The sequence below is a fragment of the Suillus plorans genome (genome assembly GCF_016647745.1).
Source record: "Suillus plorans strain S12 chromosome Unknown HD556scaffold_34, whole genome shotgun sequence".
Taxonomy (NCBI): domain Eukaryota; kingdom Fungi; phylum Basidiomycota; class Agaricomycetes; order Boletales; family Suillaceae; genus Suillus; species Suillus plorans.
The window spans coordinates 136758-162247 of NW_024537418.1; the positions used below are offsets into that span (position 1 = coordinate 136758).

At 47.4% G+C, this 25490-nt stretch overlaps 7 protein-coding genes across 7 annotated transcripts; 4 read left to right on the plus strand and 3 right to left on the minus strand.

Annotated features, from left to right (window-relative positions):
* Positions 1-2753: 2753 nt before the first annotated feature.
* On the plus strand, positions 2754-3530 carry HD556DRAFT_1444155 (uncharacterized protein; the record flags this gene model as incomplete). Its single annotated transcript, XM_041306733.1, has 4 exons — positions 2754-3017; positions 3070-3123; positions 3209-3311; positions 3370-3530. The coding sequence occupies 4 exons, from the start codon at positions 2754-2756 to the stop codon at positions 3528-3530; spliced, it is 582 nt and encodes a 193-aa protein (XP_041159317.1).
* A 1799-nt stretch (positions 3531-5329) lies between these two features.
* On the minus strand, positions 5330-7993 carry HD556DRAFT_1377644 (glycoside hydrolase family 16 protein). The gene is made up of 9 exons (XM_041303129.1): positions 7128-7993; positions 6724-7077; positions 6660-6666; positions 6493-6605; positions 6274-6423; positions 6058-6221; positions 5832-6006; positions 5561-5773; positions 5330-5513 (listed from the first exon to the last, which is right to left on the minus strand). Exons 1-8 carry the CDS (start codon positions 7838-7840, stop codon positions 5743-5745), a joined length of 1707 nt encoding a protein of 568 aa, XP_041159318.1. The 5' UTR covers positions 7841-7993; the 3' UTR covers positions 5330-5513; positions 5561-5742.
* Positions 7994-9639: 1646 nt separating this feature from the next.
* On the plus strand, positions 9640-13561 carry HD556DRAFT_537053 (glycosyl transferase family group 2-domain-containing protein). The gene is made up of 17 exons (XM_041310896.1): positions 9640-9802; positions 9859-10058; positions 10127-10235; positions 10287-10677; positions 10733-10842; positions 10897-10934; positions 10990-11130; positions 11187-11658; positions 11707-11776; positions 11828-12069; positions 12128-12236; positions 12294-12416; positions 12473-12487; positions 12538-12760; positions 12811-13080; positions 13129-13159; positions 13212-13561. The coding sequence occupies exons 1-17, from the start codon at positions 9749-9751 to the stop codon at positions 13248-13250; spliced, it is 2637 nt and encodes an 878-aa protein (XP_041159319.1). The 5' UTR covers positions 9640-9748; the 3' UTR covers positions 13251-13561.
* A 1075-nt stretch (positions 13562-14636) lies between these two features.
* Positions 14637-18479, plus strand: HD556DRAFT_537263 (glycosyl transferase family group 2-domain-containing protein). Its single transcript, XM_041310897.1, has 16 exons — positions 14637-14882; positions 14945-15144; positions 15197-15305; positions 15358-15781; positions 15830-15939; positions 15993-16030; positions 16088-16228; positions 16284-16758; positions 16818-16887; positions 16942-17292; positions 17339-17461; positions 17511-17525; positions 17584-17806; positions 17870-18136; positions 18194-18224; positions 18286-18479. Exons 1-16 carry the CDS (start codon positions 14835-14837, stop codon positions 18322-18324), a joined length of 2664 nt encoding a protein of 887 aa, XP_041159320.1. The 5' UTR covers positions 14637-14834; the 3' UTR covers positions 18325-18479.
* A 333-nt stretch (positions 18480-18812) lies between these two features.
* On the plus strand, positions 18813-19955 carry HD556DRAFT_1377658 (uncharacterized protein). The gene is made up of 5 exons (XM_041303130.1): positions 18813-19073; positions 19136-19160; positions 19223-19308; positions 19362-19457; positions 19567-19955. The coding sequence occupies exons 1-5, from the start codon at positions 19063-19065 to the stop codon at positions 19733-19735; spliced, it is 387 nt and encodes a 128-aa protein (XP_041159321.1). The 5' UTR covers positions 18813-19062; the 3' UTR covers positions 19736-19955.
* Positions 19956-20931: 976 nt separating this feature from the next.
* HD556DRAFT_1377687 (uncharacterized protein) lies at positions 20932-22393 on the minus strand. The gene is made up of 7 exons (XM_041303131.1): positions 21990-22393; positions 21894-21939; positions 21569-21829; positions 21444-21512; positions 21276-21343; positions 21010-21213; positions 20932-20954 (listed from the first exon to the last, which is right to left on the minus strand). The coding sequence occupies exons 1-6, from the start codon at positions 22275-22277 to the stop codon at positions 21073-21075; spliced, it is 873 nt and encodes a 290-aa protein (XP_041159322.1). The 5' UTR covers positions 22278-22393; the 3' UTR covers positions 20932-20954; positions 21010-21072.
* Positions 22394-23611: 1218 nt separating this feature from the next.
* On the minus strand, positions 23612-25189 carry HD556DRAFT_537588 (NAD(P)-binding protein). The gene is made up of 9 exons (XM_041310898.1): positions 25186-25189; positions 25046-25119; positions 24641-24981; positions 24540-24585; positions 24373-24486; positions 24231-24323; positions 24103-24171; positions 23928-23995; positions 23612-23869 (listed from the first exon to the last, which is right to left on the minus strand). Exons 3-9 carry the CDS (start codon positions 24926-24928, stop codon positions 23732-23734), a joined length of 816 nt encoding a protein of 271 aa, XP_041159323.1. The 5' UTR covers positions 24929-24981; positions 25046-25119; positions 25186-25189; the 3' UTR covers positions 23612-23731.
* Positions 25190-25490: the final 301 nt, after the last annotated feature.

Here is a 25490-nt window from a genome sequence, read left to right on the forward strand (position 1 = left end):
GCGGCGCGAGATTTCGAAGACATGTTGCAGGTTTCGTGACGCTTACTTGACTATTCTCTCTAGATTGCTGATGGCCCTTCTTCAGTGTGCAATACCTGTGTTCGAAGGGCTATTTCCTGCTAGTCATGACATGATTATACAGTCTCTCTTATACAGATTCGCCCAATGGCACGCACTCGCTAAGTTAAGAGTTCATTCAGAGTCGACCCTGGGTTTTTTTGAAGAAACATTCAAAAATCTCTCCAAGCAGTTGCGAAAGTTCCGTGATTTTACCTGTGCTGCTTTTGACACGGTGGAATTACCGAAGGAGAAGGCAGCTCGCCGACGAAGATTCGCTCAGCATGGTGGACTTAATGCTACTTCTTCAGAACCAACTGGACCGAAGGTAAAAAGATTTAATTTGAGTACCTATAAGTTTCACGCTATGGGAGACTACGTGCGAACCATCAAACTCTTTGGTACCACAGATTCATTTACTACTCAGATAGTAAGTCTTGTGTCTTCCCTCAAGTGTGATTCTGAAGTTGTGTTATTTGTTAGGGGGAGCTAGCACATAGAGCTTTAAAAGCATTCTATCCGCTCACTAGCAAGCTGGATACTTCGGCCCAACTAGCGAAGCATGAACGCCGCCGCCGCGTACTACGGCGAGTCGCAGAGGCAGCAGGTATCTCTCCCTCAAACATCCACTCACCGGCCGACTCTCCTGCTCTATTGCCGTCCAATGACCATCATTTTATCGCAAGCAACCGAAATAACCCAATGTCTTTGTTTGCATTCCTCCGGGAACACGATGGTGATGCTGCTACTAAGGTAACACTAGCGCTTTGGTTCAGTCGGCTGCCAGTCTGATCACGATGGCTTCTAGAACTTCATCCCAAAATTGAAGGACCATATTTTGTATAGGCTGAAGAAATTATCCATCGATCATTGCGACCATATATTCACGAATGAGGAACATAACTCAGTCATAATCCCTAACAATACAGTCTACTCCGTCCAGACGATGCAGGTACACTATACAACTTACGATATGAGGCGCGAATACGACACTATCAACCCCAACACTCATGCTGATGTTATGGTGCTTTCAGGAGAAACCTCGCCTTCCCACCCATACTGGTACGCTCGTGTACTAGGGATTTATCACATGGACACCTGGCTCGAAGGTGTCGGTTCTGCCCAGAAACAGCACCTCGAGGTCCTCCATGTCAGGTGGCTCGCGCCGTTAATATCTTCAGACTATCGGTCAGGCATGCAACGTGCCCATCTTCCCAAAGTAGCATTTGTGGAGGAGTCGGACTGTGATGCGTTCGGATTTCTTGATCCCGGACAAGTGATACGAGGAGCTCACCTAATTCCTGCATTCGCTTGTAAACGCGGTGTAACTTCACTTCGCTATGGAAAATCGTTAGCACGTGCCGAGGGCGAACTAGATGACTGGGAAGCCTATTACGTTGGGATGTAAGTGCAGTATGTCTTGTGGCTTAGCATCGAATGATTCTGATCTGTCAAAATTAGTTTTGTTGATCGCGATATGTTCCTGCGTTATACTCACTTAGGTGTAGGCCACCCAGTGGCTTTACGGAGAATCGTTAGAGACTGTTTTGCCCCCGGCGAGTCAATGATGCCTGAAAAATCGGAGGCTATGGATGTGGATGAAGGCGGAAGCAATGGTAAGGACTACAAGGAAGACGATGGCTCAGATGACGAACAGATGGACTTGGATGACGACCAAATTGGTGAGTCCGAGTCAGAAGACGAATGTGATGAAGTAGGGGAAGAGGAACTTGGAGATGACGAAGATCCTGACGGCTCTGAGTTTGACGGGGAAATTGAGGAAATGTTTGATAACCTCTCGTTTTGATATCCAAGTCATTTCACTATAGCTACTAGGTATCCGGCGCTGGGATAACGATTGGCTGACGGACCAGACGTGTAGCCATCGGTGAACGCATGACTTTCTTCAGTATATCTTAGAATTCATAAATCGCGTTTGGTTTTCAAACGAGAGAAGTTCTGTAGCCTCTAAACGTCCAGGCATCTGCCAGTGTGTGCGTGAATTATTTACCTTTTTTGTCAAAGACCATCTGAGACACATCCGAGTCTTGTGCGTTTCGTCCTCCCACCTCACGTATTTTGTCACATCTCTCTTTGTTCTTCTGTCGTCCTTGGTCGTTGTATTCGATTTCAGGTGCGATCTCGCATTAGAGATGTCACGGTAGACTGACTCGAGCAGCAAGTATTTAGTTTACTGGAGAAGCACGAATATACGGTGAGATCATTGTGCCTCTCCCCAGATGGCAAGAGACTCACAAGCGGGTCATTGGCTGGCAGTCTTGAAGGTGATGGGGATTACGGTAGACGCGACCCGGCCCTCGTCCGTGGATTTAAACACCATTCGAGGACCGCGAGCCACTCAGGCTTTAATACCAAAACTTAAAGCCTAGAGCCTGTACAAGGCCTCTCCATGCACGCTGTCCTTGTCCGCCACTTAGTACAGTCCTCCCCGAATGGCAGGTATCTAGCTACGACAAGGTGCGTTGTGACAAGTTCGTCGGAGCTTCTCGTGCTGAAGTGAAGCATTAGATTGGGATCGATCTTCCGTCATCTTTCGTGATGAGGTGAGCATATGAAGTGCCACGTTTCCATACTTATTTACACTATTCCTGCCTACTACATTAGCAAAACCGCCACCACCTGTCAAGAAGGCCGCTATAGTGCCTACTACTGCTTCCGCGTCAAAGCCAACAGCCATGAAGAAAGAGACGAAACCTGTTCTCGCCGTCAAAGATGCTTGTTCCGATTTCTCATTTCTTTTCTGCGCCGAAACCGAAAGCCAAATGACCAAGCTTCAAGAAAGCCCGGCGCCTGTCAAGAAGGAGCCTGATCTCAATGTTGTGCAACCATCGTCGATCGATCCGTTCCAGGAGGCATTGAAGTCGATGGGTAAAGGGCGTAGGGACTCTCCAGTAACGGCCACACCCCCACCAGCTTCGATGACGATTACGCCGCCCCTGGTGACTTCTGGAAGAACAAAGAGAAAATCTGGCTTGGGCTCCTGATGGTTAGCTAGAATCGATCCGGCTGATAGAACGAGCTGTGTACGATGATGACCCTGTTAATGTCAGCATTCTACTCTCGTTTTTTATGCTGGTGTACAGTACTTATATTGATGTCACGAATACCTTTGTGTATTTTGTTCACATAGAATATCCATACTGCTCACAGTTTGCGCGATCTGGATTGGGGAGAGGGTGCTGCTCCACATGCTCCCCTATTCGAAGAAGTTATCGATTGGACGGATCCAATAAGTGAGCAAATTATCATCATCATCATGAATCGCCACCAATTAATAAACGCAATCTATAGCTCTCGAATTCGATCTCGAAGCGTCCCAACGCGGACAGAATAGTACAGAAAAGACTACTCAGGAGGAGCGTAAGCAAACAGCTTTAGGTGCACTATACATGTCGTCAGCGCAGATACTCCCAGAGGATGAGGAAAATTGGAAGGAAGTGCCCCTCGATTGATTCGTGCTTTGAAATTGGTTTCACTGGATCTCTTAGTTTGATGAGGACTCGTATACCGCCTTTGAGTAACTGACCATCTGGGTTCTTTAACTTCTTGTTCAATGTGACACATATCGCCTCAATATTAGCACAGATTGTCCGAAGACCATTTGGACGAGTTTAGTGACTGTCGCGAATTGATTCCAGTTGTTAACTTACTAATTCGGGTGTCTGCATAGCACACCCGCTGCGCCTCAAGACACCTACAATTTGAGAAAGATGAACAATATTCATGGTAGTGAGCTTTCATCCCTTACTGTCTGTAACGGCGGTATGTCGCAACTCTGCCATAAATCGCCAGGCTAAACTATAGTTTTTGACTGGTGCTAAAGCCATTATCTCTCAGAAAGTCACAGATAACATTAAAATCGAGGTAATATTTGGTGAGAACTGAGAACGACTAACAGCATCAACGCTAGTGAGCTTTCATCCCTCGTTGGCCGCACCGGCGGTATGTTGCAACTCTGCCATGAACCACCAGGCCAAACTATATTTGCTGTCAAAGGTTAAGGCCATTGTCCTGTGGAAAGCCTTGGATAACATTAGAATCAAGGTAATATTTGATGGGAACTGAGAATGATCAACGACACCAACGCTAGTGAGCTTCGGTCCGTTGCTGGCTGTGAAATCAGCGTATCATAATTTTGTTGCCAACTGTCAGGTCAATCTCTATGTGATGTCAAGGGCTAAAGCCATTGTCCTGCAGAAAGTCTTAAATAATCTTTTAACATGAAACATAAATGCTTGCAAGTGAAAATGTTTAATAACACGGACACCATTACACTTACGTCCGTTGGCGGCTGCGAAGGTAGCTTGTTATGATTTTGTTACGGTCTCATCTAGCGAGTCTATGTTAGTGACCATCCATGGCTAAGTATGATCAAGTCAAATTTCTCGTGGTATGCATAGTCATATTCGGTAGGAGCAGAATTACATCATCCTACAGCTGCGACGGCTACAATTTCAAGGACTCATGAATTCACTGATGAACTCGTCATAGTATGTACTGTCTAGTCATCGGGCGTTGCCCTCAGCAGACAATAAATTGTTTTAGAAAAAAGTACAACTCGTGGTACGAGGGGTCGAAATATGAAATATCTGGCAATTCAAAGCCATCTAGCAACTATCTATCAATACCCCAATCAACTCTGTGGTTGCCCCTGCCCCTGCTGCTGACAGGGTTACTCATCAGTAAAACCTCGCTGGTATACCTGTTCTAGATGCCACTGGCACATCCACATGCATCCCCCCTGACCTCAGCAATATTTCACACAGCATTGATGATTTGCACTCGGCTCTCTCTCTATATTTCTCCGTACATAACGTAGCCCATAGATTTACCAGTAGCATCCTAATAACGACAGTCCGAAGTTCGTGAACCATGTCTGCCGAGCAGACTGTCCGTTACTATTCGCAGCATGAAATGTGATTCGCGACACGAACATGGTCTGCGTGAGGTCTGAAGAGACAAGTCACAGACTCCGTGTTTGGGTTGTGCGGAAAGTGTCAGGACTCAGGAAGTCTGTCAAAGCCTGCCGTATTTTGTCATATCCTGGCGTCAGGCTCCTGCCCAACCGCCAGCTCTCCCACCACCACCCCTGTCGGCCTCTCCTGCCATTTCACGTCGCCCGCCGCCGTGCACACTGACGTAGATGACGGTGGGTGCCGGTGGTTGATGGTAGTGGCTGACAGACAACTCGGAACTTGCCGACTGAAGTTTCATCTCCCCAGCGGAGTCTGCGCAGATTTAACACATACCGGCCATTCCCTACATGTCATGATGTCCTCAACATGGGCGCAACCCATATTATCGGACTTCGAAAATGAGTCGCGGCAAATCGAATCGTCCACCGTCAGTCGGCTTCTTGTTCTCGACCCGTGATGCAAGTGGTTGCAATTCTCTGCTGAAATATCACTCGTCCCAAACCCTTGATGAGTTGTGAAGTGAGTTGCTATTTCTTCTGTTATCCAGACACTAACTCTTGGAACAGTTGTCTGCGACGTTTGACTATGGGAGAAATACTAACGTATAATTGATGGGTATTTAGACAAGAAGAACAAACTGCAGTAATATGCAAGGTACATGTCAATGTCCACAGGTATGAAGTCTACATGTAAATAATATGAAGGGGTCGGTACAGATCTCAAATCCTCAAGGCTATTAGTGGCTCAACTAACACATCTCCCACATTTTCACGGAATCCCTGCGACATATCTCAATGTGAGAAGACGGACAACACGTTGAGGCGCCAAACGACTCACACAATCAATGAACTACTCTCTCCATCTGAGCCCCAGGTGGGGTACCATGTGTCCTGTGCTTGCGCAAATTCCAGCATGGCTGTTTTCGAGTTATCCAGCCATGGCTTGTTGCCTGCATTATCGGGGAACCATCCGTTAGTCCCGCCAACGGCGAGGTTAAGAATGAGATAGAATGCTGTGTGTCGATCGGTAAGCTGCGCCTTCATAACTATTCATAAGAGCTTACGTTGGTCGAAAGGTGTCGCATTGGTGCCGTTGATCCAAGGGTTCTGCAGGACAATGGGCTCTGTCCCATTTTGGACCACAGAGGGAAAGTCTCCACGTGTAAAGAAGGGCTCGTTGAAGGAAAGCTCAAGCATATAGTGTAAACGAGTGTCAACGTAAATGCGACTGTCAGGTCGGTCAGAGGATTGCCTACATTCGGAAGTAACTTGAAACTCACAGGAAACTATCTGTCCACTCCAGTGTATAGGTGTGGAAATCCTCCCCATAGTCGGTGCGTCTCTGTGTCCACCAGCCGAAAGTCTTGTACACGGCATTCAAGAACGACAGGGGTCCCCAGTTGAGTGATCCGCGGACATAGTCGATACCCCTGTTAGGGAGATCAGCAATACAATCCTGGTCAGCAAATCGTGGTTTTCAAAGTGATCAGATGCCTCACTGATCAGGATAGCTGCGAGCATTTCCGCGTGATTCCATGATGTCGATTTCACCGCTCAATGGCCATGGTCCGTAGGTGTCATTCAGAGGAAGCATCCAAATTGCGGGCCAGAGCTGGAAGGCCGGTCAGTAAATAATATGGTCTTGTCCTGGCAATACAATGCTCACCCAATCACTACAAGGATCCGAAGGTAGGTCAGTCTACATATCAGATCAAAAGAGTAATACTTACCCGCGTGGGAGCTTGGCCCGTACCTCAACGCGGCCATAACGGATGCTAGCTTTGTTGCGTGTGGTGATCCTCGCACTTTGTATAGGGTTGATTATGGTGCCGGTGGTACTGTTGCTTACTGCACCGCAAGCTTGGTAGTAGGCGGTGGCGTCGAAGCCCGTGATGTTTGATGAGCCCGGATTTGCACCTGGGGTCGTGGAGTTGTACGTGCAATCGGTAAGGTTGTATGTATAACCGTTGAACACAGCATCCGAGCCGATAACGTTTGATGTCAGGGTAGGGGTTATGTAAAGGTATCCGTTGGAGGTGTATGAATTGTTTGATGACGACGTTGCCATCTCAAACTCGCCGTTCCTGGAAGAACTGTAAGCGTTTACGTTTACCCAAAGTATGGATTCGCTGACCCGAATCCGCCTAATTGGACTTCACGGACCCAATTTCCGTTAGGTCCGAAAGTTGTATCGGTGTCGGAATTAAAATCTTCATTCAAGACCATGCACAAGTTACCAGTGATCAAGGGTACGCTCTTGTAACCAAAGTAAATGCGCAAAGCGGAGGCTGCTATGCCAAGGAAAGCCACGGAGTAAGTCAAGATATAGGCAATCCTTGCATATGGGTCCTTTGTTGTGACCCAAGGTTTGTCCAAGGTGTTTGGATCTTCGAGCATGGTAGAACGCATGCGGGTTGTCTTGCTTGGAGTGAAGCTGACAGCGGTGGAGACTGCTGTCAAGGGACGAGCTGGGGGTGCTGCGAATGTTTCACGAAGACGAATACCGGAGGCCACGCGAGTGGGGCTATCTCCAGTGTTGGGGCGACTGCCATAGTATGATGTATTGCGAGGAAGTGCAATATGACGAGGTAGAGGTTCTAGACCGTCTTGTTGAGCTGTTGGGACAATGGGCATAACGGGATCGATGCTAAAGCTGACGATACTGGCGGGTGGAGAGAAAGGGTTTACGATGGAACTTGCAGCAGTTCCTGCGGTGGATGGACGAGAGTTGTTTGAAACGGAAGGAGTGGATTGGTTATGCTTGCCCTTTGTGCGTTTAGAATTTTCGCCAAGGTAGAATGGAGCTGGTGGTGGCTTGACGCCGTCGTTGTCTGCTGATGATGACATGAAGCTAGCAATTGGATTGGATGGGGAACGATTTTGTGGAATTCATTGGAACTTTAAAGGATGTAAATGATAGAACAAACTCATGCAAATGATGCCTGAGTTGACAGGGAGTATTCCCATATCTGTTTATGTTGGACAATCATTATGCGAAAGGTACCGTATCAGGGAGATTAATCGGTAGCCAATCGGAGATCCGGAGATTCGGAGATAATAAAAATGGACGAAAGCATTGCCTTGTTGGTTCGAAGTCAGGTTGATTCATGTCAATTGTATGACGTAATTGATTACGAGGAACGGTACTCGGATCCCAAGCTTTTAGAATTGAGCAGCCCTGCGGGAAGCCAATATTGATGAACTGACGCACGTGTTACGTTCCGTCTAGGGGAATCATGCAACCGACGTTCTTCCCTGCTGATCCTGCTAAACCGGCATGTGTGAGATGCCGAATCCATGTACTTGACTGAATTGCGCAATCGCATTTGCCACTGCGGGGATTGCGGGCCCAGATGTGACAATCCAATACTTACTTCTACTTCGCCGCCAGCAAATCAAGGAAGCCAATGCATCATGAGCAAGTACCAAAACCTTGCTTATCGCAAAGCACACATGCCAGAATGGCAAGGTTGATCAATGATCTAATGACTTCCTGATCAACTAGGTCTTCGTCCGCAGTCGACAGCCAGCGATAACACCAACTTGAAGCAACTGTCACAGCATTTTGAGTAAAACACGTTCCGGATGATAGGATCATCACCGTCTTTCCCTGCGATGCACGGACAAGCAACAGGTTCATTCAGGGTCAGGAGAGCTTGCAGGTTGGAAATATTTGCTTATTGATCCCTTAAGGGTTTATTCGGTAGGTACAACCAGGACGAGGGTCCGGCGAGTATTTTCTGACCGTCGTACTATTTTCAAGACCAGGCTACCAGGCTAACAGCAGGAGTCCTTTCGGTGTAAAGGGCAGCGGTGAGCGTCAACGTGAAGATGAGCTGTAAATACTTGCACTGATCTGCCAAGATTACCCTTGGGCAGATCATTGCAAGTTAGCAACAATTCGAGTAGTACCTCGGTCCCCGAGTAATGTTACGTATGCATGGTGAGGCACATACAATATTCGCATATGGGGGTTAACGTTCTCTGGTGTTTGGTACACGTCAATTTATCTTTTTTTTCCCTATCTCACGTCTTGCCAGTTGAGTTTATATTTACTTTCCGTCTCGAGGACTCTTGTTACTATTACCGATCGCGGAGCTCAATGCATCTTACGTAATACAATACAACTACTACTACTACACTAGTTATTGGCATGGATACTTACGAGCAACTAGAATGTTCGCCACCGTCATAGCCAGGCAGTGACTTCAGGACTTCATCCTTGGCCATACCGACGTCTTTAAGCGCGCAGGGGTGAGCTTTTCCAGGTCGTCGCCCGTGTATTGATCGCTCCCACATCCAAAGTCACAGGATATTCCTTGACCAAAAATATTTTCCAGGTACCCGTACAAAAGTGCCTACACTGTCGAGTAGACCGTTCCAGATATCGGGTACTTTCCAAGCCCGTTCACTTGTTCTAGTTCTTGCACTCCGAGTTGCGATTAAATCTACATGCGTATCCAAAGAAGATACCACCCCGATGAGGCACACTAGTTCCTTTACAGCATGATGCACGTCCAGGCTTTTGGCTGGCATATCCCTGTTATCATCCGTTGATGATCATCGCCCTTGCTTCAATTTGCACTGCCTGCAAATTCCAAATCGGGCCTCACACACCTAACCACTCTTATACCCTCTACAATCCTTGGACAAATCCCCAGCCAAAAATCCTCCCATATTTCTCCTCCGAGCTAGCGATCTCCTCCCCGACGCTACTTGTTATTTTTCTTCTACTTATCACCTCCGGCTTCAACAATGGCTATGGATTACGACGCCTATGATGCACTTCTGCATCATATATTTAAGCAAGTACGTATAGATTTTTTATATATCGTCTTCTCCTCATAAATTCTTCACCCCGACAGACTCAGGGTGATGCTTGGTTCAAGCCAACCGAGGAGAATCTTTCTGCCGGGGTCTGTCTCCGCGTCGAACCCGGTCACTTCCGTGTATTTCCTTACGAGAACAACTACCTTGCGCCCTTTGAGGCAGCCGTGCGCCTCTTGAATCCCGTAGTCGCAGTCAAGGTGAGGAGTGCTGCAGTTCATGCTGCATTAGCAAGTGTGTACGTCGTCTCGTCACTGTCCATTATCCGGTGACTTTCTAACGGTCCGTCTTTCGTAATATTAATAGCCCCGAAGATGCATCTGCTATCTATGTCGATCATAACACACGCATTCAGATAGTAGCTTCCATGGCCATGGTGCCACGGGCCGAGAAGGAACAGTGCGGAGCCTTTGTGGCAAGTTCCACTTCTCACTACCTCGTCACGCTTATCTGATGCTTCCCTCAGCGAGACGAGGCTGTGCTCATTCTCTGGTCTGACAGCTTAGACGACATCATACCCTTGTGCCGTGACTTTGAGGATAAGCTGATTAAGCTTGTCTGGAGACAACGCACCACTGTCTCCGCAGCTCCCTCCGACATCATACCGTCTACTGTGCCGTCGCATGACAATTTGCTAGCAACAAAGGAAGAATTGACGGAAGAGATACCTATTACTGAGAAAGAACTCACAAATAGAAAACCACAACCTAAACCGTCATCACCAATTTGGAAGATCTTCAGCTGGAGCACCACTCGTCAAGAGCACCAAGGTGACGCCGAGAAAGGCGCGAAGAAAATCCGTCGAACCAAACTCATTGCCCCATTCTACAATGGGTTGGGCTGCGGTTTATCACTCTGTAAACAACTATACACCTCAGTTATTACCAAACTTGGACTTACCTCTTTTAATAGTTTTCATTGGTACTGGTATCAGTATGCTCCTGCAGGAGTCCATGCTTGATGGCCAGTGGATTCGATTTTGTTTACTCGTCACTGCCCCGCTGTCATTCTGCGTTTCTCTGGTACGTCGTGGAAACCCAAGCCGTTTCTTAACTGAAATTGACATGTAATTTCAGTTCTTCTCTCTGCAAATTGTCGGCAATGTCGGCATGATGTAAGCACTCATTTGGACTCATCTTGATTATATTGACTGTCATTCATTTGTGCAGTATCGGTCCCGTCTCCCAGTACTATGAAAACTCCCGTTACTATTCCGCTATCAAACCCGAGGAGGATAAGGATATCGATTCGGCTCTCCCTCATGTTACTATCGAGCTTCCCGTCTACAAAGAGAGTCTTGAGCAAACAATGTAAGCTCGCAGTCGTTTCTTTTTGCTTGTATTGACAGAATTTCTATGTTTCTTAGCGCGCCGTCTGTGTATTCACTCAAAAAGGCCATGCAAACATATGCACGCCAGGGTGGAACATCTTCTATATTCGTTCATGACGACGGTCTCCAGCTCATTTCGGAGAAGGAACGCGCGGAACGTATTGCTTTCTACGCTGATCACAACATAGGCTGGGTCGCACGCCCTCCTCATGAATCCTCTGCAGATGGGTTCAAACGTGCCGGCCGGTTTAAGAAGGCATCGAATATGAACTACGGACTCGCGCTTAGCTTGAAACTCGAGAAACATCTGAAGGTACTCCTTGAAGCAGAACAACTAGGGGAGCTAGAGGACGACGGTCAACCTCTGGAGGATCGCGCTTTGAATATGGCCTGTGAAGAACTCTTCATTGAAAGTGGAGAGAAGTGGAAACCGTGGGCTTGCAACGGCAAATCCATTAGAATGGGAGAGATCATTTTGCTTGTCGATTCTGATACCATCGTGCCCGAGGTGAGCCACAGGTCGCTTCCTTTAATCACGAAACTGACGCTGTTCTAGGATTGTTTCCGTGACGCTGCTCGTGAACTTGCAGAGAGCCCCGAGGTTGCGATCATTCAACATGAATCAGGTCAGTCGACATTCGTACCCCTGTCTTGACACAACTCAATTTCGCACTTAGATGTCATGCAAGTCGCGAACCACTACTTTGAGAATGGTATTGCCCACTTCACTAGGCGAATCAACAAGTGTATATCCCTCGGTTGTGCGAATGGCGAGATAGCTCCTTTCGTGGGACACAACGCTTTCCTTCGTTGGTCAGCACTCCAGGACGCCGCGTTTGTAGACCCGGCTGATGGGGAGACGAAGATTTGGTCGGAATCAAATGTGTCCGAAGATTTCGACATGGCTTTACGACTTCAGGTACGTTCTTGCATTGTTGTACCTGACGTTTATCTGACTGATGTTATCATGTGTGCAGCTAAAGAAGTATGTCATACGGTGGGCGACATACTCCGAGGGCGGCTTCAAGGAAGGTGTCTCGTTGACGGTCGATGATGAATTGAATCGATGGCAGAAATATTCCTACGGTATGGACGAGCAATTGTGTCAACAAAATTTGTGCTGATGGCTAGCGTTTGGTAAAGGTTGTAGCGAGTTGATTTTCAACCCCCTTGTTCAATGGTGGAGGAAAGGTCCTATCAACAAACAGCTGCGTATCTTTGTGTGGTCCAATGCACCGGTCCATTACAAAATCAGTATGATGGCATGTGAGTAAGATCGACGAGAAGGTCACGACCAATATGCTGACTTTTGTTTTCGAAAGACATGTTTTCCTACTGTAGGACAAGAATTTCTATTGTACTCGTGCGATGCTCACGGATTTCATAGATGGTATCGCAGCCTCTGCAATTTTGTCGACCCTCAACTATATCCTTCTTGGACTGGCAATCGAAACAGACGGCTACTATCTTCATAGCTTTGAAGTCTTTCTCGCAATTCTCGCCGTGTTCCCTGGCTCGGGTAACGTTGGCTATACTCTTCTTGAATACAGACTTGGGCATCGTAGCATGTGGGACTCGCTTGTTGAAACCTGCACATGGGTTCCTTTCTTGTACGTCCCCGTTGCTTATCTCAGGCCTAGGCTCATGCCAATGCTCGTAGCTTTTTCTTCTTTGGCGGTCTTAGCATCCACCTTACCACCGCTCTTTTGGCCCACATGTTCTCATACAACATCACTTGGGGAGCAACGAAAAAAGAAGTCGAACGATCGAATTTCTTCATCGAAGTTCCCCGAATTCTCAAGCGCTTCTGGCTCGCCTTCACACTGTCTTTCGCCTCGTTCGCTATGATCCTTCTCTTCAGTTTTTCAAGTATTGTCGGCCCGGATTGGCTAATTCCTGGTGATTACTGGGCAGTTATTCTCCCTCTTGCGTAAGTGGTTTGTCGAGGCCGTCCTCCATATACTTAAATTTCATACAGGCTCGTCGCTGGAAGTCACATTCTTTTCCCTGTACGTACTCGTCGTTAAGATACCATTTCTCGGTAACTGACTTGAATTGCAGATTGTGCTTAACCCTTGGTTGATGATTTTCTCGTATTGAGCGGCGAGAATCTCGGATAGCCATTTGTATTGATGGACTATTGTCAACACGCTACATTTCTTGATTATTCACAAGTCTATTATAGAGGTATCATACCAAGATATCGCGATGTAATCGCAAGATCCAATCATTTATTTTCTGGTATGTAATAATCATCTGTTGTACATATTACTTCGCACACAGTACAAGGAGTACCTACATATATACTATTTTATACATTGTTTCTTGTCATGCGGCCCCGGGGCCCTAGCCTGAACTGTCCGCTGAGATTTTGATGTTGTTATCTCCGCTCCCGCGATACAGAATTACATAAGATTGCTTTAGCGCGAGGCACGATTTATAATTTTTTTTTCGAGCTTCAGCTCAAATCTTGCTTGATTCGAAAAGACTCGCATGTTACTTACACGGTCAAAATTCGCATGACATCGATGAGGCGGTGGTCAATTGGACGATCTTCCCAGGGTGTAGAGAAATTTAAACGAGGCATGGACGCATCATCATTTCGCTTCCGGCGAGTCGATCTCGTTAAACTCTTTGACTTCCGAATCTCAAGGAGCTCCGAGTCGAACCTGAGGCCTGGAACGTGAGCGCTTGAGCCTCGGGTGCCGCCACGGACAAAAAATTGCGCGGTAAAAATGGCGATTCCCCCGATCCCTCGAAGAGGAAACTTTTCATGACCGCTGCTGTAACTCACCTCATGGTCACGGCGGTAGTACTGAGTCTTTTCTATGGGATTCTGCGATTGATCAATGGACAACGGTCGCCAGTCTCAATCCGATTCCGTGGTCAACCATCTAGTCTCAAAAGTCCAGACTAGCCTGAGTTCGCTCCTCGAGGCGCTATCTATCGGAACAATCTCCCATGTTCTGGGCTCATTTTAAAATTTCGACATGTGGAACTTGATTGTTGATTGGAAAGTCGGGTGTTGTGAGGCGACACTTGCTTGAATCCTTAGGCTTTCGGTCCGGGTCGATGGCTGCCGATGCGGACGGACGTTTTAGCAACTGTCTGTCGTTGCAAAGTTGTTGCAGAGCCACTGTTATGCGCACAGCATGTTTTCGCTGAGTCGGGTCATGATACACTCCGATATTCGCTAGGCAGGCCACGACACACACCTTACGTCTCCATCAACAAAAACTGATGCGCGATAACGTCGAACTCAGCTCAGGAACTGACTTTATGCTTTGTCCTCACTTATGTGACATAACCGGCGTCATTCCCTGCTTGGCTTGCGTGATACTCACTTTATCGCGTTCTTTGGTCATCCCGCGTTGCTGATGCTCGTAAGTAACCCTTGTCTGAGCGCCACTGTCACGTTATGTTCCTTCAGGCTGATCCTAATTATATTGTCAATGATCGATTGATCCCTGGCCCCACGTCAAATGTTTCCGTTATCATCTAGGCCTCGCCAAGGGGTAGACTGATCGCTATACGTTAAACGTTGTGTAATTTTTCTGTCCTCAGGCCTGATAATTGGTGATATTTTTTACTTCCGTCACATCAAATCTCACAAGTGCAGTGCCCACTCACCCACATATATACACCGTTGTCTGGTGCCATCTGCTGTTCAGCAGACTACACGAGATGGATTATGACTCGTACGATGCTCTTCTTCACCATGTCTATCAACAGGTCAGGTGGTTTAACTTGTGCACTAAACGCGGTCCGTTATTGATATTCCCGTACCTGAACAGACACAAGGGGAGGCATGGTTCCGGCCCACAGAAGAATCTATCGCAACAGGCGTCTGTATTCGGGTGGCAGCAGGAAATTACCGCGTTTTTCCTTACAATCTGATGCTACTGGCTCCCTTTGAGGCCGCGATCAGGCTGCTCAATCCAGTCGTTGCAGTCAAAATCCGCAGCGCCGCCGTGCACGCTGCATTCAGTACAATGTAAAGATAACTTGCTCTATGCGGACCTATTCTATAATGACGGCTTCTACAGAACTGATGCAGATGCTTCGATCTATATTGATTCCGACACCAAGATACAGGTTTTCGATTCTATGAACTTGCTACCTCGTGCCGAGAAGGAGCAGTGCGCAGCTTTCATTGTCAGTCGATCCCTTTTTTCGATCTGTATGATACTAACGCGCGTTGCTATAGCGCGATGAACGAGTCATCGTGATATGGGCAGATAGTTTTGACAGTATCATACCTTTATGTCGTGAATTAGAGGAGAAACTGATCAAATTGGTCTGGCGCTTGCGTCATGAGATAACGCATGTGTACAGCACCCCGTCATCCAACGCCGCATCAGTCGTTGCTTCTGACGCTAATTTGGCAGAAAGGGATGCAGTCCTCACAGAGGCCATCCCTGTCACAGATAAAGAGCGGAACAACGTGCATTCGAAGTCATCACACAAGACATCGAGGTGGGGCTGGACTTGGCGGGTTTCACCGGAGAAGAGAGGCGCTTATCCCGAGGAATATGACCTAGAGAAGGAAGGTTCTTCTGGAAATAAAGGTTCTCGACCGATTCGTCTCTATGCCCCATTTTACTGTGGCCTTGCGACGGCGTTGTCAATATGTAAGATATATATTGTTATCTACTGCTACGTCATCTAATCTTTCCAAGTTTTCATTGGCAGCGGAGTCAGCATCCTTCTGGCTGAATGGCTTCTCGATAACAATTATAATCGCTTCATCCTGCTCGTCACATCACCCTTCCTCTTTTGCATATCACTGGTGAGAGACTGATAATATTTTCTCCGGATCCAGAAGCTGATCGCCAACTATAGTTCTTCTGTTTGCAGCTTGTGGGCAATTTATCCTTGGCGTAGGTCATTTCGTCGCTGGCATATGGATCCACGTAATCATACATTAAACATCTTAGGCTTGGTCCGGTTGCTCAATACCACGAGAATTCAAAATATTACTCCGCACTCCCCCCACCACCGAACAAGGAAGTCGATGCCGCCTTACCCCACATTACCATCGAACTTCCCGTGTTCAAGGAGAGTTTAGAACACACAATGTCAGCTCCCTCTTTTGGTAGCGGCAGATAGAATATGCTGATGTTATTGCATCAGTTCGCCCTCGGTCTTCTCTATCAAAAAGGCAATGCAGACATATGCTAGGCAGGGTGGCACGTCTGCTATTTTTGTGCATGACGACGGGCTGCAGCTCATTAGCCCCAAGGAGCGGGAAGAACGTATTACATTCTATTCTGATCACAACATTGGGTGGGTCGCGCGCCCGAAGCATGATAGCGCACCAGGCGGCTTCAAGCGCGCCGGCCGGTTCAAGAAGGCATCGAACATGAACTACGGGCTCGCGCTAAGCTTGAAGCTTGAGAAGCATTTGAAGGTGCTCGAAGACGTAGAGCAGAGGGGGGAGTTGGATAGCAGCGAATATGAGTGTCTTGAAGATATGGCGTTGGCATTGGCCATAGAGGAGGTGTATAATGAGAGTGGTGGGAAGTGGCAGCCCTGGGCAAGCAACGGGAGGTCTTTGCGCGTCGGCGAAATTATTTTGATTGTCGATGCAGACACGATCGTGCCTGAGGTAACAGACTATCTCTGCCTGACGAAGTGATGGATGCTTATTTTTTATTTCATTTGCAGGATTGTTTCCGCGATGCCGCGCGAGAACTTGCAGAGAGCCCTGACGTCGGTATTATCCAGCACGAATCGGGTATGTCTCACTTGCCACTAGTGAATGTGAGATGCCTGACACGCTCATTACCAGACGTAATGCAAGTCGCGCACCACTACTTCGAGAACGGCATTGCGCACTTCACACGGCGGATTAACAAGTGCATTTCTATCGGGTGTGCGAACGGGGAGGTGGCTCCCTTTGTGGGACACAACGCCTTTCTTCGGTGGTCGGCTCTCCAGGACGCGGCGTTCATCGATCCTGATGATGGGAAGAAGAAGATATGGTCTGAGTCGAATGTGTCCGAAGACTTTGACATGGCTTTGCGGTTGCAACTGAAGCATTACAGCATCCGATGGGCATCGTACTCCAAGGGTGGATTCAAGGAAGGCGTGTCGCTCACTGTCGATGATGAGTTGAATCGGTGGCAGAAGTATTCATATGGTAAGTCATTCTCGCTATCCAAAGGATCTCAAGCTAAGATAAGCAGGGTGCAATGAGCTTATATTCAATCCGCTCATCCATTGGTGGAAAATGGGACCGATTGCTAAGCAGCTCCGCATTTTTGTGTGGTCTGGAGCCCCAGTGCACTATAAGCTTAGTATGATGGCTTGTAAGTGTTCCTCATCGCGCATAAAATGCACTCATTCAAATCTGTGCAGATATGTTCTCGTACTGTATGATTGTTTCTTCTATTTTACGTTCGGTGAATGTTGACGCGCTATCGTATGGAAGACGGCATTGCAGCATCAGCGATTCTCTCTTTGGTCAACTACCTTTTGCTAGGCTTCCAAGTGGAGGTCGACGCGTTCTTCTTACACAGCTTTGAAGTCTGGCTAGCGTGTACTGTTGTCTTCCCCGGGGCCGGCAATCTCGGCTATACGCTTCTCGAGTACCGTCTGGGTCACCGCAACATTCTAGCTTCGGCAATCGAGAACGTGACCTGGATACCTTTCTTGTGAGTGCCAGACCTCTCTACCTTGGACAGATACTCAGAAGTACATCCTCGTACCTGATATAGTTTCTTCTTCTTTGGAGGCCTAAGCATTCACCTTTCTCAAGCATTACTCTCCCATTTATTTTCTTACAACATTACATGGGGTGCCACGAAGAAGGAGGTCGAACGATCAAACTTCTTTATTGAAGTTCCGAGGATCATAAAGCGCTTTCGCGTTTCACTGATACTATGCATCATTGTCGGAGCGGGGATGATCATACTTAGCACGTCGCTGGTGCCCGCTGGGTGGCAGGTGGATTCGACTGACTGGGCAGTTGTCATGCCGCTCGCGTAAGTTGTGTATCTGCGCTGTAACAAACTGGAACTCAAGATTACATGACCGTGCAGCATCGTTGTCGGAAGCCATATTCTCTTCCCTGTATGTCACGTTTGCTTAAGTCTCAACCTCACTTCCTCACTGACGGGAATTTGACTCATAGATTGTCCTCAACCCCTGGTTGATGATATTCTCATATTAGAATCAGTATTTGGAACTGCCTGGATGTTTTTGGGAACTTTGGGATGCATGTACACTCGTTGCTATCTTTTTACATGGACTAACACATGGTCATCCATATTTAAGAGTGCTTTGAATCTTCTTCTCCAAAGTAACTAGCTCACATGATCTAATTTGATTGGCTCTTGCGAATGTAATTGGCTTATACTTTGTCTTGTCACTCGTTAATCGTTAATTGTGGTAGAATCAATTGATTCTTGTAATATGGTCGCAGATATTCCAGTGGTTCTGTCACGAATTCCAATAGCAGTCAAGTCATTTCAGTGACTTCATGATACATTGTACTGGGAGGCCCGCACAACACTACAACAAACCAATGTTCAAAGTTATTAGAAGACCGGACCACGGATCCGGTTCGGAAAGAGGTTCTAACCGAGGCTCAGATCTGCACTGCAGTCTGCAGAGCCGGACTGGCACACTATTCGGAATGAGATGCTCGGGAGCAAGAGCTGAGGGACCCTTGAATTACGTACATCCTCATATTTAGTAGTATTTCCTCGATCACAGCTTTCAACCTTCGTCAAACACTTACCTGACGCTTACAAGCGCTCTCTATCGTGTTACCACCAACTTCTGCTTCAATTCTATCTGCGTACTAATCTAGTCTTCGAAGCTCACAAATTGACGCTCGATATCACACTTGCTAGTACTTGCCTTGGCTCCTCGTTATTGTCGTGTGCTGCATTGCAAGATATAAACGATGGCTTCTTGGTGTGTTCCTCGTCCCTCGCCCCCTAAATCATTGCCTCATATCTGTGTATTCATGCAATCAGGATTGATATAATCGCCTTTCTAACCGTAAGCATAAAACCGCCGTCCTCATTCTCCGATCGCCACTCCTAACTTGGCTGAGCCTGCAGACAACGATTCTTTTTGTGGGGACCATCTTCGGCATAGTCCTCATTGCGAAACGCCTTTCAGCGGCCGTTCAGAATACGAAGCAATCGTACGTTGAAATGTGCGCTCACCGAGTTCAAACACTCAACTGGGTTTCTGTAGTCTTCAGAACAAAGGCATCTCTATATCAGACAAGGGTGTGTCAATCAAGACGTCAAAGAGGTTTGACAGGGAAAATTACGTGGATGCGACTCAACGGTCAGTACTAGTATCACGCTGTCATTGTCGTTTCTTGCTCATGTGAACATCTTCACCGGTCATTTTGCCTTCCGACTGCGTTACTCGTATTATTTCATCATCTCTATAGCGGTATAATCAAAGTCTTAGACGCATCCAACTTCCCCGCCAGCGGCACGGATGACTCTCAGCACCACTTCAAATCTAAGTCGAGCAGCGACCTGTTATCGGCAGATAACGGCTCTCACGGCGCAAAGACATTTGGAATACGGCGAGCGCACAGCGGGGCGAGTAAGTGAGAATATGTATGAACAAACCTCTGGGCGGAGGTATGACCCTCCATGGAATTCACCTTGTGCACCAGATAGCGGCCCATGGCTGCACTGGTGCCGAAATTATTTTCAGGGAGCTATTTAGGAGCTAGGTACAATTTATCAATCTGTAATTGCGCGCAGATCAAGCGCGGGTAGTTTGGACAGTATTAAACATATGCTTATTACATTTGGAACTTCGTTTGAACTGTAATGTTGATCAAATCTTAATCATGTTTCTTGAGAGATATTCCTTTTGCACGAACATTATCAGTCTATCTTCAGTTTCCCATTCATTATGTCTGGCCAGTAATGTAGGCGGTGTCCTGGCCCGCAAAGAACGGCGCCAGGTTTGCGATATCCACTGCTGTTGCAATCTGCCCAACGGGATTTGTGCTTGGTAGTGTAGAGTGCAGTCCAGGTCAACTGATTGCCAGTGGGTGGTAGAAAGTGAACTACCAGTGGTCGAATGAAAGCTTGTCATCAGGAAACTCCAGCTATTGTATCATTTCTTCGGTGAAGGCATGCACTGCAATATTGAATAGGAGCTTTCGATGCATCCAAAAAGCTGGCCAGTGTCGACTTTTTGCTCTGTCACCGGTAATGCTGCTATAACCGAGATCATGAACGGTGTACATACCGATAATCCTTCCGCCACGCCCGCGTTTGATCATGACCCGTGCTGCAGCAAGCAAGCAGAGGAACGTCGCGCGCGCATGAGTGTTAAAGATCTCGTCGAAATCGGCGGCGAGGGTAGATATTTTGGTTTGTACCTCCTCTTATTGTAAAACATCGCATTCTACCAATACACTGCCTCCATCCCACCTTCACCTCCTCTGTGACGCTGTCGAGCTCCGTGTGCTGTGGCTTTATGTCCGCGGTGACAGTGCAGTACGGGGTTGATTGATTGATGTTGGAGTAGCAAAATTAGTCATGGAGTGGATGGTGTCCAGGGATCCGTCTTGTATGAAAAGTGAATGGATCGCTCCTGCTTTCCGCAGTTTTGAAGTTTGGAGGAGCAATCCCGCCAGGTCATCATGTTATCATCGATTTAGTATTATCCGTCAAGCATGAACATGTACAAGGCCAGGAATATTTCCCTGACTTCCCCACAAGTTCTTTTCGATCATCTTGGTGTCGCCCAAAAACTTGCCGCAAAGTCAGCCTTGTGAGAAGGTCATATAGACCAACATGTATGGTAACGCATCTTAATGAAAAGGCAAGTGAAGATTTGATCATACAAAGAGTCGGGATATACTTACACGGTTGGTTTGAACTTTGGAGACAAGTTACATTATAGTGTTATTCTAACCATAAGCATGGGATTAATCCATCCAACCTCCCCCATCAATTGTGATTGTCTGGCCAGTTATAAAGGCGGAATCTTTGCTCGCGAGGAACGATACCAAGCCCGCAATGTCTTCCGGCATTCCAAAATGCTTCAGTGCCGAATTCGTTGCTTGGAACTGCAAGGCGTTCCAATCGATTAGGGGGCGGGAGCCTCGCTGAGAAAGAGATTGATACATACATTTCGGAGCAACTCCTTGCCATCAGGAACCCCTAGCAGTTGCTCCAATGAATCTGCGGAGTATTGCACTGGATGCGTGCATGTCAACATCAGGGTACATATATAAAAGAAAGAGAAAATATATAGTGACGGATATGAGGTAATAAGGAGGAGATAACATGAACATACGGAGAGGCGTATCAATTGGTCCAGGTGCGTAGGCGTTCACAGTGATACCGTATGACCCGAGCTCACTCGCTAAAACGCAAGAACAGTAAGATAAGATGATACATTATAACCTCTGGTATACATACCGAGCGCCTGTGTGAACGATCGAACGGCAGCTTTCGACGCACAGTAAATGCCGCTTAATGCCACCCCTTTCTTTCCTGCTACCGACGACGCGCCTATGACAAAGGGTATTATTATCCAGATGCGAGACAAGGAATGGACGTGCATACTGATTATCTTCCCGCCACGCCCTCGCTTGATCATGACCTGCGCTGCGGCACGCAAGCACAGGAACACCCCGCGTACATTGGTGTCGAATATACTGTCGAAATCGGTGAGGGTAGCTATCGGATTTTGATGTTATCATCGAAAGCTAAATATCACAAGAATTAAAGACAGTGTGCTCACAGTCGACCATAGTCTTCACGAGAAGTCGTCCAGCGTTCGCTACCATCTACCCGGTTGTCAGGCGACGTTGAATTTTTCAGCAGAGGAGACACTTACAACGTCCAAACCATCAAATTCTTTCTCCGTAGCTTGCACCATGCGTTGGACCTCCTCCTCTTGTGACACATTGCATTCCAAGACAATGCATCGCCTCCCCTTCGCCCTCACCTCTTCTGCGACGCCATCGAGCTTCGTGCGCTGTGATGCTAAGTCTGCGATGGCAATGTCGAGCCCATCCTCTGCGAGCCGCAGGGCAATGGCACGTCCGATGCCCTGGGCTGCGCCGGTGATAAGTGCGACACGGGGTTGAATGGTCAGCGTTGTTGAAGAAGCGGGATCAGACATGGTGTGGAGATCTTGGGACTAGACGTCCTGATCTTTATATGATGGAGATAGGTGAGACTCGGACATACTAATATAGTGCAAGTTGAGTGGTACCTGAGGAATAACACCGGCGCGCTGACGAATCTCTTTAATCCTTCCTGAATAAGAACAACTTCACGGTCGTGCGCAGTGATATAGGCTATAGCACGCCGCCCACACCCGCAATTATGGTCCGATCAAGCGCTCACTGTTGGAAGTAAATATAAGACAGTCGACTTTTACTTCAATTACTTGGGTTACGTTGTAATTATATCTGATGGCGATTCTTTCAGTCGCGTCCCCATCGATTGTGGTTGCCAAGTCGTAGGCTGGCGTGGCGTCCTTGTCCGCGACTCGGAACCAACATTTGCAATTTCTTCCGACGGAAGTTCCAATCCGCGTCAACGAATCGTTATATGATTCATACTGTAAGGAAAATCAACCGACTGAGGTGCACAATCATGATGGGCCTGAGAGTGATGCATACACTTTGGATCAAAGTCTTGTCAGGCTATCAGAAGCCCCGTTGTGTCACGCTTGCGAACATCATGATCATTCGGCAGCGAAGTCTGATTAATATTAGCTAATCTAGTCTTTAGTTAGAAAGACTAAGTTCAACGTTCAAACGTTCAAGTGCGGTTTAGGCCTGCAGTTTTGAGCCCAGCCTTCCAGCCTCCAGCAGGCGCAATTCTGATCGAGGATCCATCGAGGGAAACCTGACTGTGCAGCCCCATCTCAAGCTTCAAGCTTCAAAGGGCTGCAATTCCGCAATTGTGGCAAAAGCTCATACACACTTGTACTACCTATGTACTACTAAAGTAACTAAACGGCAGGTTCAAATCTGTTCCGATTCATTCACAGCCATGGCATACTGGTGATTGCACGATTCCTTGTTCTCTAAAGACTTCAAACTGACTGTGTTGTTGTAGCAACACCAAATATGTGGATTGCGATAGCACATTAAATGTGAATCTGGAGATGACATTAAACTAGTGTTGGTAGGCTAGGCCTCACATGCTGGCTAGCTTTGACTAACTTTGAGCATGGAGCATGACAGGAGCATGACGAGTTTTACTCCCCGACCTATTCATATCCCAAGGAACCCCAGTACTGCAGTGCAAGTCACTTGATGACAATGCAACATGAGCGCAGCACTGGAGGACTACTCTACTTGCAAGGTTTCGGAGGTGGAACATGAAGAGCGAACGAGATGTGTGCGCTTTCTGGATCCTCCACTACTTCTATTTGCTTATGAGGGATAATTTTCTTAAGAGAGCAGGAATCAGTATCCGTTGTTAAGATACCTTGCCTAGGTCATATGGGCGTAAGAAGGGTGAAGATATAGTCATACAAACAAGTTTATTCTCTACAAGGACTCGAATGTAGTTTGCAAACAAGTTGTGTTTTTTGCAGGCCACAAGCACAAAAGTACATGATCAGTCCATCCATGATCCCCCGTCAACTGTGATAGTCTGCCCAGTGATATAGGCAGAATCTTTGCTTGCGAGGAACGACACCGCGTTCGCAATGTCTTCCGGCGTTCCAATCCGCCGCAGTGCCACACTCGTTTCATACTGTAAAGCAATTGACGCGATCAAGAAACCTTACCTCGAGAGAAATACTAATACATACACTTTGTACGAACGCCTTGCTATCAGGAAATCCTACCTGTCTTGCGAATTCTTCGGAAGAGCTTCGCACTGGATACCATGTCAGCGTCAGGATGCAAAAACTAACAAAGAAAATGGGTAGTGGATGGGGGTAGGGAGACGAAGGTGGGAGAAGGAATAGCATGGAGTAAACATACGGAGATGCGTTTCAACTGGTCCAGGAGCGTAGGCGTTCACGGTGATGCCATGTGATCCCAGTTCACTCGCTATAACGCAAGAAGGCTAAGATGAGATCAGACGGAGTAATAAAACGTCTTGAATTCACCGAGCGCCTGTGTAAATGTTCGAATGGCAGATTTCGACGCACTGTAAATACTGTTGAACGGCATCCCTTTCTTCCCTGCTACTGACGACGCGCCTATAGCGGTATTATCATCCAAAACAAAGGAACAAAGGGCCGTACATACTGATGATCCTCCCGCCACGCCCCTGCTTGATCATAGTTTGCGCTGCAGCACGCAAGCAGAGGAACGTCCCGCGCACATTGATATTGAATATCTCATCAAAATCGACGAGGGTAGCTATTGGGATATGACGACATCACGAAAACGAATCAAAGACGTGGTTAGCTTACAATCAACCAAAGGTTTCACAACGATTCGTCCAGCATTCGCTACCATCTAGAATACTATTTGTCAGGCAGTTTGATAGGTTGACGACCCACGAGACACGCACGACATCCAAACTATTGAACTCTTGCTCCGTAGCCTGTACCATGCGCTGGACCTCATCCTCTTGTGATATATCACACTCCAAGACAAGACATCGCCTCCCTTTCGCCCTTATCTCATCCGCGACGCCGTCGAGGGTCGTGCGTTGTGATTTCAGGTCTGCGATGGCAACATCTAGTCCGTCCTCTGCGAGCCGCAGAGCAATAGCGCGTCCAATGCCCTGAGCTGCGCCGGTAATGAGTGCGACGTGGGGCTGGTCTGCCTGTGCTGGAGTAGCGGAATCGGCCATCATTCAAATGTAGTACTGCAAACCAGGCGTCAGGCCTTCACTTATACTTGGATATGCTGCGGAGGGGCGAGGATGTGTCAATGATTACTGCCGAATTGATATTCAAGTTCATGATTCAACTTGTGGGGCCCAAGAGCTTCTATGCGATTTCACTACCGAAGAACAAAGGCAAGTTCCAAAGAGGAGCAGCCTTCCTAAAAACCCTCGATAGTAAGCCGAAACATATCAGAATGATCAGAAGAATCAGCAGTGTTACGAACCTTGACGCGGACGCCGCGCTGAGGCCGGATCAATGGTTATGTGATGCGCAAGGACCCTGCAGTGACAAAATCCGCAATCAAACGAGCTGGGGTACAAAAACGCGTCCTCTGCACTAATTTCGAAGCGGGAAACAGTCAATACCTCGTAGGAATGCGCAGTGTACTGTTCTGCTCTGCGAATATTGTTTCAGCCGCAAACCCTGAACCTTGGAGTTGTTGCGGAGGTAATGACGGCACAATAGCTGCGAAATTAGTTTGACTGTTTATTATCATCATAACATAATATGCATTGCGTGATTTATTTG

What these genes read in the sequence shown, in the direction of transcription:
- HD556DRAFT_1377644 (XM_041303129.1), bottom strand. Translation starts at nt 7,840, where the DNA reads ATGTCATCATCAGCAGACAACGACGGCGTCAAGCCACCACCAGCTCCA. An exon ending in GAGTGGACAGATAGTTTCCT is followed by an intron (nt 6,222 to 6,273) that starts GTGAGTTTCAAG and finishes CCGACCTGACAG; the next exon opens with TCGCATTTACGTTGACACTC. An exon ending in TGCGACACCTTTCGACCAAC is followed by an intron (nt 6,007 to 6,057) that starts GTAAGCTCTTAT and finishes ATCGACACACAG; the next exon opens with CATTCTATCTCATTCTTAAC.
- HD556DRAFT_1377658 (XM_041303130.1), top strand. An exon ending in GTTCAGAATACGAAGCAATC is followed by an intron (nt 19,309 to 19,361) that starts GTACGTTGAAAT and finishes GGGTTTCTGTAG; the next exon opens with TCTTCAGAACAAAGGCATCT. An exon ending in TACGTGGATGCGACTCAACG is followed by an intron (nt 19,458 to 19,566) that starts GTCAGTACTAGT and finishes TCATCTCTATAG; the next exon opens with CGGTATAATCAAAGTCTTAG.
- HD556DRAFT_537263 (XM_041310897.1), top strand. Translation starts at nt 14,835, where the DNA reads ATGGATTATGACTCGTACGATGCTCTTCTTCACCATGTCTATCAACAG. An exon ending in AGCAGTGCGCAGCTTTCATT is followed by an intron (nt 15,306 to 15,357) that starts GTCAGTCGATCC and finishes GCGTTGCTATAG; the next exon opens with CGCGATGAACGAGTCATCGT. An exon ending in TATTATCCAGCACGAATCGG is followed by an intron (nt 16,888 to 16,941) that starts GTATGTCTCACT and finishes GCTCATTACCAG; the next exon opens with ACGTAATGCAAGTCGCGCAC.
- HD556DRAFT_1377687 (XM_041303131.1), bottom strand. Translation starts at nt 22,277, where the DNA reads ATGTCTGATCCCGCTTCTTCAACAACGCTGACCATTCAACCCCGTGTC. An exon ending in CGTGAAGACTATGGTCGACT is followed by an intron (nt 21,830 to 21,893) that starts GTGAGCACACTG and finishes AAAATCCGATAG; the next exon opens with CTACCCTCACCGATTTCGAC. An exon ending in ATCGTTCACACAGGCGCTCG is followed by an intron (nt 21,513 to 21,568) that starts GTATGTATACCA and finishes CTTGCGTTTTAG; the next exon opens with CGAGTGAGCTCGGGTCATAC.
- HD556DRAFT_537588 (XM_041310898.1), bottom strand. Translation starts at nt 24,928, where the DNA reads ATGATGGCCGATTCCGCTACTCCAGCACAGGCAGACCAGCCCCACGTC. An exon ending in TGTGAAACCTTTGGTTGATT is followed by an intron (nt 24,487 to 24,539) that starts GTAAGCTAACCA and finishes ATATCCCAATAG; the next exon opens with CTACCCTCGTCGATTTTGAT. An exon ending in AACATTTACACAGGCGCTCG is followed by an intron (nt 24,172 to 24,230) that starts GTGAATTCAAGA and finishes CTTGCGTTATAG; the next exon opens with CGAGTGAACTGGGATCACAT.
- HD556DRAFT_537053 (XM_041310896.1), top strand. Translation starts at nt 9,749, where the DNA reads ATGGCTATGGATTACGACGCCTATGATGCACTTCTGCATCATATATTT. An exon ending in GGGCTGCGGTTTATCACTCT is followed by an intron (nt 10,678 to 10,732) that starts GTAAACAACTAT and finishes CTCTTTTAATAG; the next exon opens with TTTTCATTGGTACTGGTATC. An exon ending in GATCATTCAACATGAATCAG is followed by an intron (nt 11,777 to 11,827) that starts GTCAGTCGACAT and finishes TTTCGCACTTAG; the next exon opens with ATGTCATGCAAGTCGCGAAC.